This window comes from Protopterus annectens, chromosome 9.part0 (assembly GCF_019279795.1).
Source record: "Protopterus annectens isolate FY-2018-M chromosome 9.part0, PAN1.0, whole genome shotgun sequence".
NCBI lineage: Eukaryota > Metazoa > Chordata > Ceratodontiformes > Protopteridae > Protopterus > Protopterus annectens.
Genome location: NC_056743.1, coordinates 826,868,953 through 826,885,048, shown reverse-complemented (window position 1 = coordinate 826,885,048; position 16,096 = coordinate 826,868,953). Strand labels below are relative to the sequence as shown.

Sequence of the window (16,096 nt, the reverse complement as noted above, 5' to 3'; positions counted from 1 at the left end):
GTAGATTAGCAAATGTCTGAATGCATGAAATGTACCTTAGTTACTGTTATACTTGATACGTTACTTCCATAAGTTTGCATTTACAAGTTGGTTAAGCTTGTCTGACTGTTTAGTGCAAATGATTAACACTCCAGCCTGAAAAGTGAAAGTTTGTAGCCTTGAGTTTGCTTCCTTCAACCTCTATTTGCCAACCTGTGACTAACATGCACACACTCACACCTAGGGCTAATTTAGAGTGTCCAATCCACCTACAGCATGTCTTTGGGGTGTGGGAGGAAACTGGAGCCAAAGGAGGAAACCCACACGACCACAAGGAGGACATGCAGACGTCGCACAGAAGGCATCCCAGCCGAGGATCGAACTGGAGAACCTCTTGCTGTGAGGCAGCAACACTAACAGCTGCACCACCATGGCCGCCCACTGAGTTACTCCTTAATGAAATACAGAATTTGAATGTCTTTATCTTGCATACAATACTCTTCTCTCAACCTCTTCTCCTGGCTTTTAAGTATATTTTCTGTCCTGATATTTTTTACATCTAACACATTTTTTACTGAATAATGTGTCACAGTGATTGCTCCCATTTCTTAATTACTCTTGTCTTCTAGTGTTGCAACTTCTTAGACTCACTGTATTTGTATACATTTGTGTCCATTTATTAAGCCTATTTAAAAATTTCCAATGTTTTTATCAGTGTTTTAAACAATTATTTTGTGTGTACAATTATACCTCCATTTCTTTATCAATTTAATTTCAATGTAGGGTGCCCCCTATCAACATGTACTATGCCAACACACACAACATCCAAAAAACTTAAAACAACTCACTGTTCATAGGTTCATACTAGGCTATCTGCCCTGGGGCAATTATAAGCCTAGCCCGATTCTGTATGGCTTACGCCACCCCTTGATTTGAGTATACTGTGCCCTTTTTAAGGTTTAGTTTACTGTGCCTCTGTCTAATAGTGACACGGGAGTAATCCCTGGGACAAACCTACGATCCTGTTCACTTAAGTATAGGTTTCTGATAGAGACCAATGATCTGTCAGAGGTAATCATCACCTTTACATCTCACTGCATCTTAACTTATATCTGCAATACCCCCAAGCCATACTAATACAAAAGGGCTTGACATTTTAAAGAGTTGTCACAAATCCTATTAGAATAAACCCAGGGAAAAAAAAAAAGGTAAGGATACCTGTGCCCGTGTCCTTTGTCAAACTGTCACCTTTCTCTCTGGCATCCTCAGTGGCTGATGTGCTGACTACACGTTTGTACTGTCGGATAGGGCTCGTTTTAGAAGTATGGCTGAGTTGCTGTGGGAAGCGTAAAGACTGCATCTCCTGAAGTATGAAATAAGAAATCAAATTTATGTGCTGAATCAAACTTTGGGGGTCATATGATGCTGAAAAAACATTGTCAACACTTTAATTTACTTTCATGGGTCACATGGCAAACAAAGCTTAACAATACAACAGCCAGATTCCCATGCGTAAATCTGATAATACTTCTACAGGACTGGATTTAGATAATCAAAGAAACATCTAAGGAAAGGGTAAAAATGAGTGCTCAAATCATATTTCACCTCTTAGGACCTGGAGGAATTCCAGCACATCCAATCCTAGATTCTGGAGAGAATTCAACCTGTTTAGTTAAGTATAGGTTTCTGATAGAGACCAATGATCTGTCAGAGGTAATCACACAAACATTTTTTAGAAGGTGAATAAATCAAAGTCACTGCATGTCTTACTCCTTAAAGGAAGGAATCAAGAGTAAATGGCAGCAGTGGCAAAGTGGCCAGACTGTTAGCCATATACCCCACTCTGAAGCAGCAACCTGTGTTCTGTGCAGACTTATACTCTACAAAGTGCACTCATATATTCATACTACATGAATAAGTCAGGACGTCTGGCTAAGAAGAAGCCTGAATGTCATTAATCCATATCTGCATTTACTTTCTCGCATGCAAAAGATTAAATGCATTTTAGAACACATGGAAAATGTAGTACGAATGAATGTATCAGTTTATTAAAAGGTGATGAGATATAAAGACAACCCTTGTCATGCCAGTAATACATTTTCATAAAAGAAAATAACTACATCTTATGTTTCCTGAGCCTTGCTGTTTAAACACAACAGTGTCATATCACTGAAGATAAGACACAGGTCTCCTGTAAAAAGCCTTTATGAGACTAACCATACCGAGAATAATTTAAGTTGATTTTCACAATCTAATTTCCCAACATTAATTATTTTTTGTTACAATGTTTTTGTCCTCAATCTAATGTTTAGTCAAATAGGAATAGGCAGTGCATTATATTACATAACTATTATTACCAGGCAATTTACACAGGAGAGTTAAAATCTGTACTGGCGTACCTTCAATGCCCCATGGCATCAAACATGCTAGAATTTTAACTAATTCAGCTAACTGCAATGGTGGTCTGATGCAAATGGACTTCTTTCTACCATGTCCTGAATCAAAATGGCATCTACAACAAACAGTTATGAAGTGTTAACTGTGTGAGGCAAAAATAATTAGGTTACAGAAGGAAACACATGGCACTAATACGCAAATATTCTATCCTGGGATATTACAAATAGATAAAAGTAAGATTTAATTCTACCAAACGATTCCCAGCTACATTAAGTTTGCATTTTCTCCAGTTCTGTGTGGCTTTTTTTCTCGGTATGTAGGTTTACTCCTACTTCTAAAAAATATATACTGGTTCATTGGTTACTCTACAAACCATCCAAAAAATAAATTGACATTTTCTATGTGGCCTCGGTAAGATCAGTTCACTTACCTGGCTAACAAACAAAATAAACATTTTTCTTATAGCAATCAATATGAAACGGTCAGTGCTGAGATTATTGCTGGTAGTTACCCAAATCTCTAATGTTGGCCACAGCTTTTAACATTCAAGATTTAATCTTACATATTTTGCAACCTAACTTCCTAATAATGTTACAATAGCACAATTATTTACAATAAAATGACATTAATTCTGCTAAACATCTTGCATTGTCAATACAGCACAGTGATGTGAATACTTGCTATATTTTATAACTGCCACTGCATTTATCTCCCACATATGATCCCCTGGTTTTGTGTAAAGAGTAATACTACTGAACAGCAAATGACCTACTAATGATCCCTGTTCCTCCCCCCTGGAGTAGAAGTAGTTCGATATTTTCCAGGCAGGTTTTCTTATACAGCCATCTACACACCCCAATTTAGTATTCTGTTACTTTGTTTTAGTTGTATTAGACCTTCTGTAATACCAGCATATGCCATGGCATGGTGCTGAATGCCATTGTCAGAACCCAAGTATAAAGTATGATCCATCAACCCTAAAATAGGTTAAAAATGCAATTAAGATTAATAAAGAAGACCATTCCTTGACAAAGTCATAATGCTCTTGATCCAGCAATATATCAAATATCTAACTACTTTTTATATCGAGGAGGCAGAAGTACAACTGAGAACTGCAGTCACTACAAGAGTAGATGTTTCTGTACAATCACTGCTGCAGTACAATTCTATATATATATACATATATATATATACATATATATATATATATATGTATATATATATATATATATATATATATATATATATATATACATATATATATATATATATATATATATATATATATACATATATATATATATATATATATATATATATATATATATATATATATATATATATATATATATATACATATATATATATATATATATATATATATATATATATATATATATATATACATATACATATATATACATATATATATATATATATATATATATATATATATATATACAAGTAGCCATCTGCCCAGTATGCCTGACACCCAGAGCTCTTCAGGAATCTTAGCAGGCTCTCCCTTCCTCTTGCTGACAAAGGACATAAACAACTGTTCTGAGTGCCTGCATTCTTGGTTCTGTTTGCATAACTAACACCTGGAATGCCTGCGGATGTCTTAAAAGGTATAATATTCACGCTCAATATTTTGGCTTGAGAAAAAAACAACAGTTAAGTCGTCTGGTACAAGGAAATCTACAAGGACATCTTTGCCATAAAAACAGGCTGCTTCTCATACTCACTTTGTATTTGTAGAACACTGTAAAGGGTTCTTTGTGAATCACAGTCTACAACTCTGTTTTATTGCTGAGCTTGCAGCACCAAGGAGCACTGCCTTTCAGTATAAGATCTTTAGTGGAATAGAGGCTTCTGCTTACATGGCTCAGGTTGTGAATGAAGTGATTTGTAGTGTCTCAGTGAAAGTTGATTGTTCAGATCTGCCCAGGATTGCATTGGTGTTTCCTTCCTGACATTTGTATAATAATCAAATTGTTTTAGTGGTTAAAATGCTGGGTTGGCATTTGGGTATTCAGGGTTTGAATCCAGATGCTCCAAGCTCAGATATTCATTTTGTCTGGCAGCTGGCACAAAGGATTAAGCCTGTGAGCTGATAATGAGTTACTTCCTGTGGCACAGGGTTTGACTCCCTAAGGCTTTATTTGCCTACTTGTGACTTTGAGCAAGTCACTTAACCAGACAGTGCTCTAGGTTATTTGGGAATTTGGGCTAGGCTCATTAAAGGTCGCCTGGATTACATGCCTAGTAACTGCCTATAAACTTATATCTCCAAGGGAATTTTTTTAAAGATGAAACTAAGGTTCCATGGAAGTGGAAAAGTCTTTCTTGGGGGGCAAAATTATAGAATCTTCTTCAGGAATTGTTTTACAGTCATGTGTAGCTTGCTAGAGGTAGACCAAAGGGAAGGCATGCAGAGAGCACATACATATGTGCCTTAATGGAAAAATAATAAAGTCTTCCTCTACACAGATCTAACAGACGTGAAAGTGAAAGGGGACAGCCTTGGAGAGCTGGGGTTCTAGTAGTTCTTGGAGCATCAAATGGGAAGACCTCTTCTACTCTGATAGATACAAAACTCTTGTTACTACATTTCCTGGCTGCCTTCTCACTATTAAGCATACCTTCAGAAAATAAGTAAATGAAAGGAACGAATGTCAGACCATCCACATCATAATGTGCTGTGATGTATCAGTGAGCCTGAAGGCTACAATAGAAGGCCTACTACTGGAAATATAGTTTATGAAGACTACCTGTTAGCAGTAGTAAAGAAAAAAAAACAGTATCATTGCAGCCAAAAAGAGGCAAACATGATCATGCTGGTTCTCTTCAGTCTTCCTTTCTGCAAAGTATGCAGAAAGGAAGAGGCATTCTCCATCGTAGTGGAGAAAGCATCCACTGTCCTCCATGCTTTTCTGCAAGGAAATTTTGAGCAGTACTTTGGAAGTTGATTGTTATCTTTCAAAGCAAACAAGTCTACTTCCAGGTTGCCTGGTTTAACTTTGCAGCTTTGGTGATCCCATGATTTCCACTTCAAAATCAAGACCACTGTACCTTCAGGACCTTTGATCGAGAAATACGATGTTCTCAGACTATATATACCAAGTAGCAGGAGTGTGGGTGCAGAACTTGTATATGGGGGGGGGTACAGGGTAAAGCTCCCTGCAAAATTTTTTTTAGTGATTTCTCAACTTTTAAATATTGAATCTTTCAGAAAATGCCACTAGTTTGCAATCTAACTTTTTTAGGTGTTAATCTGTTGCCGAGAGTCTCTACTATTTGGTTGAGGTTTGAAGGGATGTATGATAAAATGAGACTCACTGTGACTGCAATGTTAAATCTCTTGCATGGTTAACCTGTGCAGGGCATATGTCTGGAGCCACCCTGCTTGTTTTTTTGCCACATGACTCTGATATTATCTGCGGTTCAGTGTGGGACCTCTGACTTCCAGACTAATTTGAAGGCTATGGCAGTCAAGGTCAAAGCCAACATCTCTGGTATGTTGATTCCTTTGTTTGTGGATCCACAGATTCAATACCTTAAGATTACATGTATATGCTTCCCTCAATTCACATACCAAGTCTTTTTAGAGGTACCATCAGGATGCTGAATGTCATACATCAACATTTTGTGAAATTCCTTTACCACCATGGTTGTCAACTAGAGAAAAACAATTTCCCTGGAAAGGTCACATTTCTGGGTGACAGAAAGCCCTTGTTAGGTAGGTGCCCAGGATGGTCAACCAAAAAACCCTGGATGAGCTGCTAGTCATGTTTAGCTTTGGGAGTTTCTAGAACTGCAAGTTAATTTTGGAGACATCTAAGGGTTAAAATGGTTTCCCTGAGAGTCTTCCCTGGACTGTACCTGTATGGAAAAGAGAGACTTATCCAACTATGGGTGGAGATGGATGCCTTGATCCTCCAGAATGCCACCACCTTGGCCACACATTTTGTGAAGGCAATGGCAGCAATAGAAAACCAAAATAGCAAGGACAAACTTGAAATGGAAGTCCCATATACTGAACATGAGGACTCTCCTTTGTTCTTTCCATATCAGAGCATGTAGATGGGCATCTTTGCAATCCTTGCTGAAAATAAAACTTACAAGCATCAGGGACTTCCAAGATGGCTACACACTGATCAACAGCTTAACTTCAGCTCTCCCAATGTGAAAATAGAAAATGATAAACAACAACCAGTGATATTGTCAGCTCGAGTAAAATTCAGTGTCAGGCCAGTAAGTACTCTGCCTGGATGCCTGCAAAGAAACTAAGAGAGCCTGAAAGACAATCAACTAGAAAAAGGTGAAGAGAAAACACTGACTTAGAAGAATTCTGCAGCTTTTCAGCAAAAAGCAGTTCAAGCTCCAACTCTGGAGCAAAATATGGATTCCGGTAATCTAAAGGAAAAATAAGCCAAATGTACTCAGAACTGATTATACAATAAATTGAAAACTGGAGTACATCAACTCAAACAACAAAAGGATGGAAAAAATGGAAGAAGCTTTAAACAAATATTCAGATACGCTGATAAAACTGCAAAAATCAAATGTCAAAATGAAGAAAAGGATGGCTGAGTATTGGACTGCTCAATAAGAAATGTTTCAAAAATGGTAGACATTACAGGGCAGAGCACATAGGGAAAATCTGAGATTTCATGCTGTACCAGAGACACTAGAAGGAACAAACTTGTATTGATTTTATGAAGGCCCAAATAAGCAACTGAACTGGTATCCCACAGCTGAAACTGTTAATTGTAAGGGCAGACCATCTGGTATGCCCCAAATACGGCCATGAGAAAGCAGCCAACACCTTTATTAGTAAAGATGCAAACCTACCAGCAGAAAGAATTGATCCTGACAAAACTGTGGCAAAAGATTAAAACTTGAAGACAGCAGTGTTTTTCTGGAAAATAATTATTTCCTGTACACCAGGCAGAAGAGAAATCAATTTATTCCAGTAATCATGGAACAGTCAAGAAGCAGACATCTTCAGATATTTTTTCTTAGAGGATCTAAGTCATTTTTGTCTGTAGAACAAGCTAAGGAAGAAATGCTTTAGTATGTCCAACAAAAAAAATAGCCACCAAGCAGAAGGGGACTCTCCCTCTCATTCTCCTGATAATAAAGCACAAAAACAGACTTTGTCAGTAAAACTTTTTCCACTGTTTAAAGGAACATGCTTCAGAGAAAGATAAAAGCACAGGAGTTGACCAGAAGAATCAGAAAGAATTGAACCAGAATCTGGAATTGTGAGATGGAGATGAAGAGAAATACCACCAGCAGCATAGAAATTAGTGAATAAATATGAGACTGCAAAGCATCAATCATATTTATTTAATACAGCTGCATAACAGTAAGTGCAAAGAGTGCATTTTTGTTGGGTTTGTTAACCTTATGAGGAACTAAAAAGCTTTTGCATCACTTCGTATCATTAATGTTTGGAAGGATTCGGAGGGATGGAGAAAAAGAAGGAAAAAGGAAACAGTAAGTAAAACACTGTCTTTTTTTAACAGTCTTTTGATGAAACTTCTGACAAAATAAATTGCATATTTTACACTAATGTATTTTTAGTTGCTCTTGTATGGAACAAAGTAAACAGATGCTTTTTTCTTCTTCCTCTTCTCTTCTTTCATCTTTTTTATTATTAAGAAACATCGTCTGGAGGGCTTGTTCATTTTTATATGATACGCATCCTGAAGATCTATTGAGCACATCCAACTGTCTTTTCCTACGAACAGAAGTATAGACTGAACTGCAACCATCCAGAATTTGGTTTGTTGAACTGACTTGTTCAACACACTGAGATCCCAAATCAGTCTTCAGTCCCCTGTTTTCTTTGGCACAAAAAAGAATCATGAGTAAATTCTGGATCCTATTTGGTCTGGTGGGACTGCTTGGATGACTCTCTTGTCAAGCAGTTTTTGAATTTCTAGGACTGCTGCATCCCTGAGACTGGAAGGAATGTCTGGGATTCTTATTGGCTTTCTGGATTTATTTGAAAATGGGATATTCTAACCTCTGGTTATAATCCTCTGCACCCAATTGTCCATTGTTATATTTAGCGTGGCAGACAGAGGTAGGGATAATCGTCCCCCGACCACCTCCAGAGGATGGCAATTGGGCTTCCATTCATGAGAGCCGATAGGAGTTACCAGGGAACTAATCTCTGGAATCCTGATTTTGTGGGCCACCTCTGCCTCATGCATGGCATCTTCCATTATAACTCCCCCTCTGCCCCAGGAGCCGTTGGCATGGGAGTCCTGGAAAGGTCCTTGGGACCTTTTGAACCATAGCCTCCCACTCCTCTGATTCCTGGAGTAAGACCGTTAAGGAGTGGAAAAGCGTACGTCCATGGCAGAAAGAGTCTTTCCATCCTTCTCACATCTGGTGAGGGTCTCTTTGACTTTGAGACCAAAAAGGGATGTTCCGCCAAAAGCAGCATTGATGAAAGAAGACTTGAATGGCTCCATAAATTCACATAAGTGCATTCAACCATGTCTCCTCATGGCTATGCCAGATCCCACTGCCTTAGTCATCCATTCGACTCCGTGCACAATGAGCCGCATAGACTAATTAGATATTAATTCAAGGGTTGCTAGCTGGGAGGCTACTTTATCCTGCACTCCCTCAGCTATGGCTCCTGTCAGAGTATCTGATAGCTCCTTTATCAGATCCCATTGGAGTCTCATAAAAAGTGCCATGAAGTTCGAGTACCTGAGCACAAAGGTCGATGATAGGTATACGCGCTTACCAAACCTATCTATCATCCTAGACTCTTTGTTAGGAGGATGGATAGTAGGACTTTCATCAGCAAGTTCCCTTTTGGTGGCTGCTGCAACCGCCATAGTATCAACTGGTATCCCTTTAGCCAAATGTTGGCGATCCTCAGGAGCTGACAAAATGCGGTCTGGTCTCTTGGGAATTGGCTCAGTGGAATCAGGTATCTTCCAAGCCCACTGCGCAATCAGTTTAATTAGATTGTCAGTGCAGGACAGATCCAAGAGGTAGATGGTTGGGAATGGAAAGCCTGCAGGTATATTGATTCCTCCGAGAAAGGCTGATGGGAAGTCCAGCAACCCCTCTGTTTCAAGATTTCTAATATGTCTCCAAAGGAGACATTTTCTGGGGGTGACCATGGAGAACCTTCCCTTCATCGAAATCAGTATCTTCTGCCTAAGACTCTTCAGAGGAATCCAAGTGCTTCCTCTTGCACTTCCTCTTCATGGGCACCTCCTCTGTGGGATGGACAGAGGAGGTGTCTGAAGATGACATAACCACAGTGGTTGAATCCTGAGGTTATTGTGCCTGCTGCCCTAGGGCAGAGGCTGGAGGTAGCTCTGGGTGAGAGGAAGGACAGGGATGTTGGTCAGATAAGAATGGTACAGACTCCAAGCCCGTAGTGAACAAGGCCCTCACCATGGCCTGGAAAGCAGGCCCTCACATACAGGAGTAAGATCCCAGAACAGACGTAGACTCCCTGAAAATCGTGGTCCCCTCCCGCACTGGGGAAGCCAAAGCCATTGTCAAGCTCACATGTGATGATGCCCCAAACAGCATGGATGACTCTGACAAAACCGGAGTGGAACCTCGCTCCCTGGAACCGACAGCAAAGCTTCAACCCCGAGAGGTCTCCGGATCTGACTGAACCGAACAGCTCAGGGTAGTTATCAGTGCCAGAGATAAAGATCTGATCAGCACCAACACAGTCGAAACTGGGACTGTTGGAGCTGGGAACTCTGAACGTTTGATTGGAGTCAGAGGAGGAACAAAAACAGGGGAAGAAATAGGTAAGGTTCCACAGCCAGGGAGACTAGTAAATGAAGAAGCAGTTAATCACCTCGCCACCAGGAGATGATCCACCAGCCTCAAAACATCAGATTCTATGAGGTTCTTGGTGGAATTGACCAAAGAGACAGATGGGGAAAAAGTCTTTTCCAAGAAAGGGCTTGGAGGTCAGGTTTGAAAAGGGGTCTCAGATGGACAGTACTTTGTTTGGGGCCTGTCTGTAAAGGAAAACTCCTTCAGTTCCGAAATAGATGAAACCGAGGAGTGAAGCGGCACTGATGTTATTGTGTCCAAAATAATAGTTGGTACAGAAGTAGTCAGTGTAGACTAGCATCAAAGATTTAAGTAATTTTCTGTTGGGTTCTGTAGAAACTATGGGAACGTGGGAAGTCTTGGCAACCTTAGTCAGTGATGCCAACGAGACAGTCAGAACCGACCGGCTCCTCTTCTTAGATCCTTCATGTTTACTGGAAGAGGAAGAAGAAGAAGAAGAGGACCTGATATCGGTTTTAGATTTGGAAGAAGCAGATATGGTCTCATCAAAATCATATTTAATAAGGTCTTTTAAGACTAACTTATTTTTTTTCTTTCCACAAGGGTCCGATGACTGAAACCAAGACAAACAGCAGTCTTCTTGAAGGTGCGCCAGGCCCAACCAATAGACATAGAGTGTGTCCATCAGAGTCTGGCAATTTTCTCTCACACTTCTGTCAACATTTGAAGCCAGAAGTACCCCTGGCCTTGCCCACCATAACAAAAGAAACACACACACACAGGCATAAAAGGAATGAAAGACAAAACTTAAAAGATAAAACGTGTGTGCCTTCTGTGGAAGGTTGGGCACCAGTCTGGCAACTCAACACCATAAAACTCCACTGCCAATTATGAGCAGACAGGTAATCCACTGTGGTACTCCCTAACCAAGAAAAGCCGAAAGAAGAAGAAGAATTATTTTACACCTGATAAAACCAGAAAATTACATTTCAGTGTTGTGGAACATTTTCAGACAATTTCAAGCCTTTTTGGGATAAAAATTAATGAAGGTAAAACAAAGGCAATAGATGTAAACTTAAACGAAGTACCCACATAAGAATTGGTTCAGCAATACCCATATTATGGGGACATGATAAAATGAAGTACTTAGGAGTATGGGTTAAAAAGGATTCTGTTATGGCAGCTAAAGATATATGGGAAGAGACTAAACAAAAGATGACACAAAAACTGAGAAACTGGAAGCTATGGATATGGATAGCAAGGTATAAGCAGTCCAAAACTTTTTAGTCCCTTTAGTTTTCTACATAGGTCAGGCATATTTTTATCAACCAGAAGAAAAGTTGTGGAAACAATTAATGAAGAGCTGAAGGATTTTATCTGAGAGGGGAAGATGGCAAGAGTCAAGTAGGATAAGCTGATCCTTCCAAAAGAGCAAGGTGGTTTGCCATTACCTGATTTGAAGGAGTACTTCAGAGCTACAAAGTTAAGGCTCCTCTACATAGCACAAGCAGAAAGCTATAATTCAAAGTGGAAAAGGTTGATGATGAAACAGAGGGGAAGCTTAAGAAATAAGGAGACTGGGATTTTGGATGCAGAGCCTTAAGGGGAATAATAGTAACTATATAGAATATTACATTCATAAAGTAGCAGAAAGTATTCTATGAACTAGGCCAACATGGGGATGGAGAAAGGAGATTCTGCCAAAAGGGATGACTAACTGCAATTAGGGAAGCAGACAATAAAGCAAGAGGGGGCTGGAATTTACTGGAGAAAACTGGCAAAGGAACCAAGGTACTGGGAGCAAATAGAAAGGAGAAATGTAATAGAATAAGAAGATGCCAAGAATTTATTTGAGTTGCAGGAAAGAGACTGCGTTCTCTATCAAGGATTGATATCAGAGTATAGGCAAAGAGAAAGGAATAGGGGGATCCTAAGCTAAAGACCAGCACTGGTAGAGCTTTTAGTAGAATCTAGAACAGAAGCTGTTGTTTAAAAAGTAATAATTAATACAGCATACAAAATATTGCAAGATAACTATAAGAATCAATCAGAGTAGGGTAGAAAGGATTAGGAAGACAGACTGGACATGCAATTCACAAAGATGAGATGGGGATGTATGTTCCCCCAAATATGCAACAGAGTCTAGAAGATTTAGAATCTTTGATAGGAAATGTTTACATAGGTATTTTCATACCCCAAGTAGACTCCAGAGAGTTTTTGCTCATGTAGACAACAAAGTTTGGAGATGTGATGAGGGAGAAAGAGGTAAATGGGAGCATATTTTTAGAAGTTTAATGAGTTGGCACATTTTAAAAATTCCCTGCAGACCACTCTATCAGAAATACTGGCTGAGCAAATTGGTATAACCAAGGAAATTATTTTTTTAGCTATGATACAGAATTAGAATTGTCTAGACACAGTTAAGCCTTGCTGAGTCTAATTATAGTGGCTGCCATAAAAACAGTTACTAGAAAATGGAAATCAAAGTCTAAACCAACTGTACTAGGAGTAGTAAATATAGTCACAGAGACAATACAACTGGAAATGGGATTTTTAGAAAAGGGTAGGAGCAAATTACATAGTAAAAAAATGTGAATTTTGGGAACAATACACAGGAATGAGGTTTAAAAGAAGGCAGGATTTGAATGAGCTATGTAATGTTTGACTGACAGTCACTGGATAGGTTATAAGTGATGTATGATGTTTGCAACTGAAATGATGGCAATATGGTTTATCATGTATAATGTTTACAACTAAAATTATGTCAATATGGTTTGTTTTCATTTATATAAATGCATGACTGCCTTTGTCATACGTGATAATTTAATAAAGATATTTCTTGTTTAAAAAAAAGTGTAGGATGCCAACAGCAATGTTACAAGAGACGCATTTGAATACAAATGACCACATTAATTTGGCAAAAAAGGATTTCAGAATATAATACTTATCAGAGTGTCAGGGTGAAAAAAAAATGAGAGTGTAGTAATACTGACTGCAAGAGACGATTCAACAGAACACAAGAGAAAAGGGAAGACAATGACTGTAGATTAACGACAATAAGGGGTTACCGGGAAGGTAGGAAGGTTACACTGGCACGTATTTATATTCCACCTAAAACTACTGTTATGGAGCTTAAAAGAATTTGGGGAAAATTATTAGTTTTTTGCAGGGAATATTATGGGTGGGGAATGGAATCTGATTAGCAATGGGGACGATGTGACAGGAGGACCTATTAGGGTATACCTCTGAAGAAACTTAAGAAAATGTTTGGAATGGAACATGTGAATTTATTAGCAGAAACTCACAAAGAATTTACATAACTACTGTTCAAGGTAGAATAACCAGGACAGACAGGATGTTAATTATACTTCATGGGAGAACAGTTATTTAACTGAAAGTTTTGAAACAAGTCCAATAATTACTTCAGATAATGCACCAATGAAGGATGCAGAAGAATGAAGTAAAAATGACACACCGACACTCTGTTATAAAGACAAAATTTAATGAATGGGCAGTGGAAATTGTAGGTCATTGTGTGTATTTTTCCTAGTTAGCCACTGTAGCACGTGCAAGAACAGTGCCATTTTGTACAGTCAGCCAGAGTGAATGTACTCACGAATGGAGATGCACATGCAAGTATGTTTGAAGTAATGTGTGACTCAATTAGCTTAAATACTTGTTTCAATTACAGTTCCTGACATGTTTATGTGCAATAAATATCTGCACCCATACAGTGCTTCGTCATCTCTTTTGAATGCATGAGACAAGTGACATAGTGCCAGAATGGGATTTGAAGTTGAAGCAACACACAAGCCATGAGGCACGTAGTTAAAAGAGGAGAAATATACCGGAATGAACTCGCAAACAGTTTAGCGGTTGTTCAAAGGTATTTAAATGATTTGTTAGCTGACGAATGTGTGGCGAAGCATTCAAAATGTTCAAAATAATTACAGAGATAAACAAAATGTCAAAAATTAAAACATACTGATAAAACTATTCAAAATAAATACAAAAGTGTTTGAAATAATTTCTGAAGTGTTAAAATGTACAAAAAGGCTAAAACAACCACATTTCTTTACAATGTACTACTTTTTCATATTAAAGCTATTTGAAGTGTCTGAAGTTTCTGGAGTATTCACAGTGTTTGCAGCGTCAAAGCGAAGTCTTTTCAAAGTGATTCTTGTTTTTGAACATAATTACAAGTATCTGGTCTATGCCTACGTTTAAACATATTTTGCTGTTACGGCAGAGGGATTTCGCAGACCTGAAGAATATTGCTGAAAACTGGAGAGTGTTTGAGCATGAATATGATATTTTCATACAAGCTACTTTTTTTCCTGATAAAGATGCATGCACAAAGGCATTCATACTTCTTAATTTAGCAGGCTCAGAAGCCATTGAGGGGGAACGCTCATTTGTGTACGCACCTGCACCTGCCATGTATGCAGGGGAGGGGAAGAACCGCCATACTGTGATACAGGCGGAAACGTGGGAAGAACATAAGTGCTTAAAACATGAATTTAGAGAAATGTGTAACCCTCAAACAAACATTACAATGGAAAGGCACATATTTTACACAAGAAATCACAAGACTGGTGAAACTATAGCAGCATATATTACTGACTTGAGAAATAAAGCAAAAATGTACAGATCTGGCGATTTGTGAGATGAGTTGATAAAGGACAGACTTGTGTGTGGTGTTAATAATGATACAGTGAGAAATATTTTGTTTCGAGATAGTGATTTAACATTGAGCAAAGCCATAGACATTTGTCAAATATATGAGCTTAAAGAAAAACACACAAACATGCTTATGAATGAGAAAAATGTGCTTGCAGTAACTAATAGTGTGAATGTTGATAGTATGCAACATAAGGTTGGGTGCAAACTGGGATGTAAACCAAAGGGTATGCAGCTTCTAATTCTAACCATAAACCGAACAGGGCCACAGCAAACATCATCTTTGTCAACTTTCGTAATTGTGCTAGCAACCATGAACCTAAGCAAGAAAAGTGCTTAGCTTCTGGTCAGCAATGTCACAAATGTAAAAAGTGGAATCATTTCAAAAGGCTTTGCAAGTCTAAAGTGGCACGTAATTTTATAAAAAGGGAGCATCCAAAGAAGCAAGTAGATCAGACAGAAAGCAGTGAGCAAGCTTTCTATGTTGATGGTGTCTCTGTGACTGATGAAACTGTTAACACAGTAGATTATTAGATTATCAGTTGGCAGCAAAGGGTGAAATATTTTGTACTGTTCAAAATACTGGGAAACCTGTAGAGCTTAGAGTAGACACTAGGTGCAAGTGCAATGTTACATCAGCACAAATGTTTGTCAAGGTAAACGCTGGTGAGAAACTTGATTCAGCAAAGTGTGCAAAACTTGTTGCTTATGGTGGTGAAGAGATTCAAACTGATGGTGCAGTAGTTCTAACATTCCATTCTGCTTGAAAAGCTATGACTTGCAGTTTTACGTAGTCAAAAAACACGTGCAGTCATTGTTAGGCCTTAAAGACAGTTTGAGAATGGGAATGATTTAATTTAATAAAGAGGTCCACCATATAAGTCTGAACAACGCTTCTTCAGATAAAAACTGCTACCACAATCGCTCAGATACAAATCGCTTCCACAACGCTTCTTCAGATGAAGAAGAGTTGCAGAAGCAATGCGAAAGAGCTCATACTCCATTAAATTTCATTTGCTTTTATCCTGCTGTGTTTATTGCCTCCTTGGTTTTGCTTTTATTTATGAACTATTACGGAAAGTTCATCCCAGACCTGAGGTTAGAATGACACCAAAGGACATTTGACATTCTGAAACAGAAAACTGACAGTCCACCCACATTGAGATATTATGATATAAACAAACCAGTTACTCTTTCATGTGATGCTTCTAAGTATGTTCGAATTTTGATGATTACATTTATG

The 16,096-nt window shown here is 38.5% G+C and overlaps 1 protein-coding gene across 1 annotated transcript in view; it reads right to left on the bottom strand.

The window, feature by feature from the left end:
• The window catches only part of PNPLA6 (patatin like phospholipase domain containing 6), a 1,368,928-nt gene that overhangs the window by 829,137 nt on the left and 523,695 nt on the right, over window positions 1–16,096 (bottom strand). Inside the window, exon 12 of the mRNA XM_044083495.1 lies at window positions 1,198–1,342. Within this exon, the coding sequence (XP_043939430.1) occupies window positions 1,198–1,342 (145 nt within the window). The remainder of the gene's footprint in view (window positions 1–1,197; window positions 1,343–16,096) is intronic.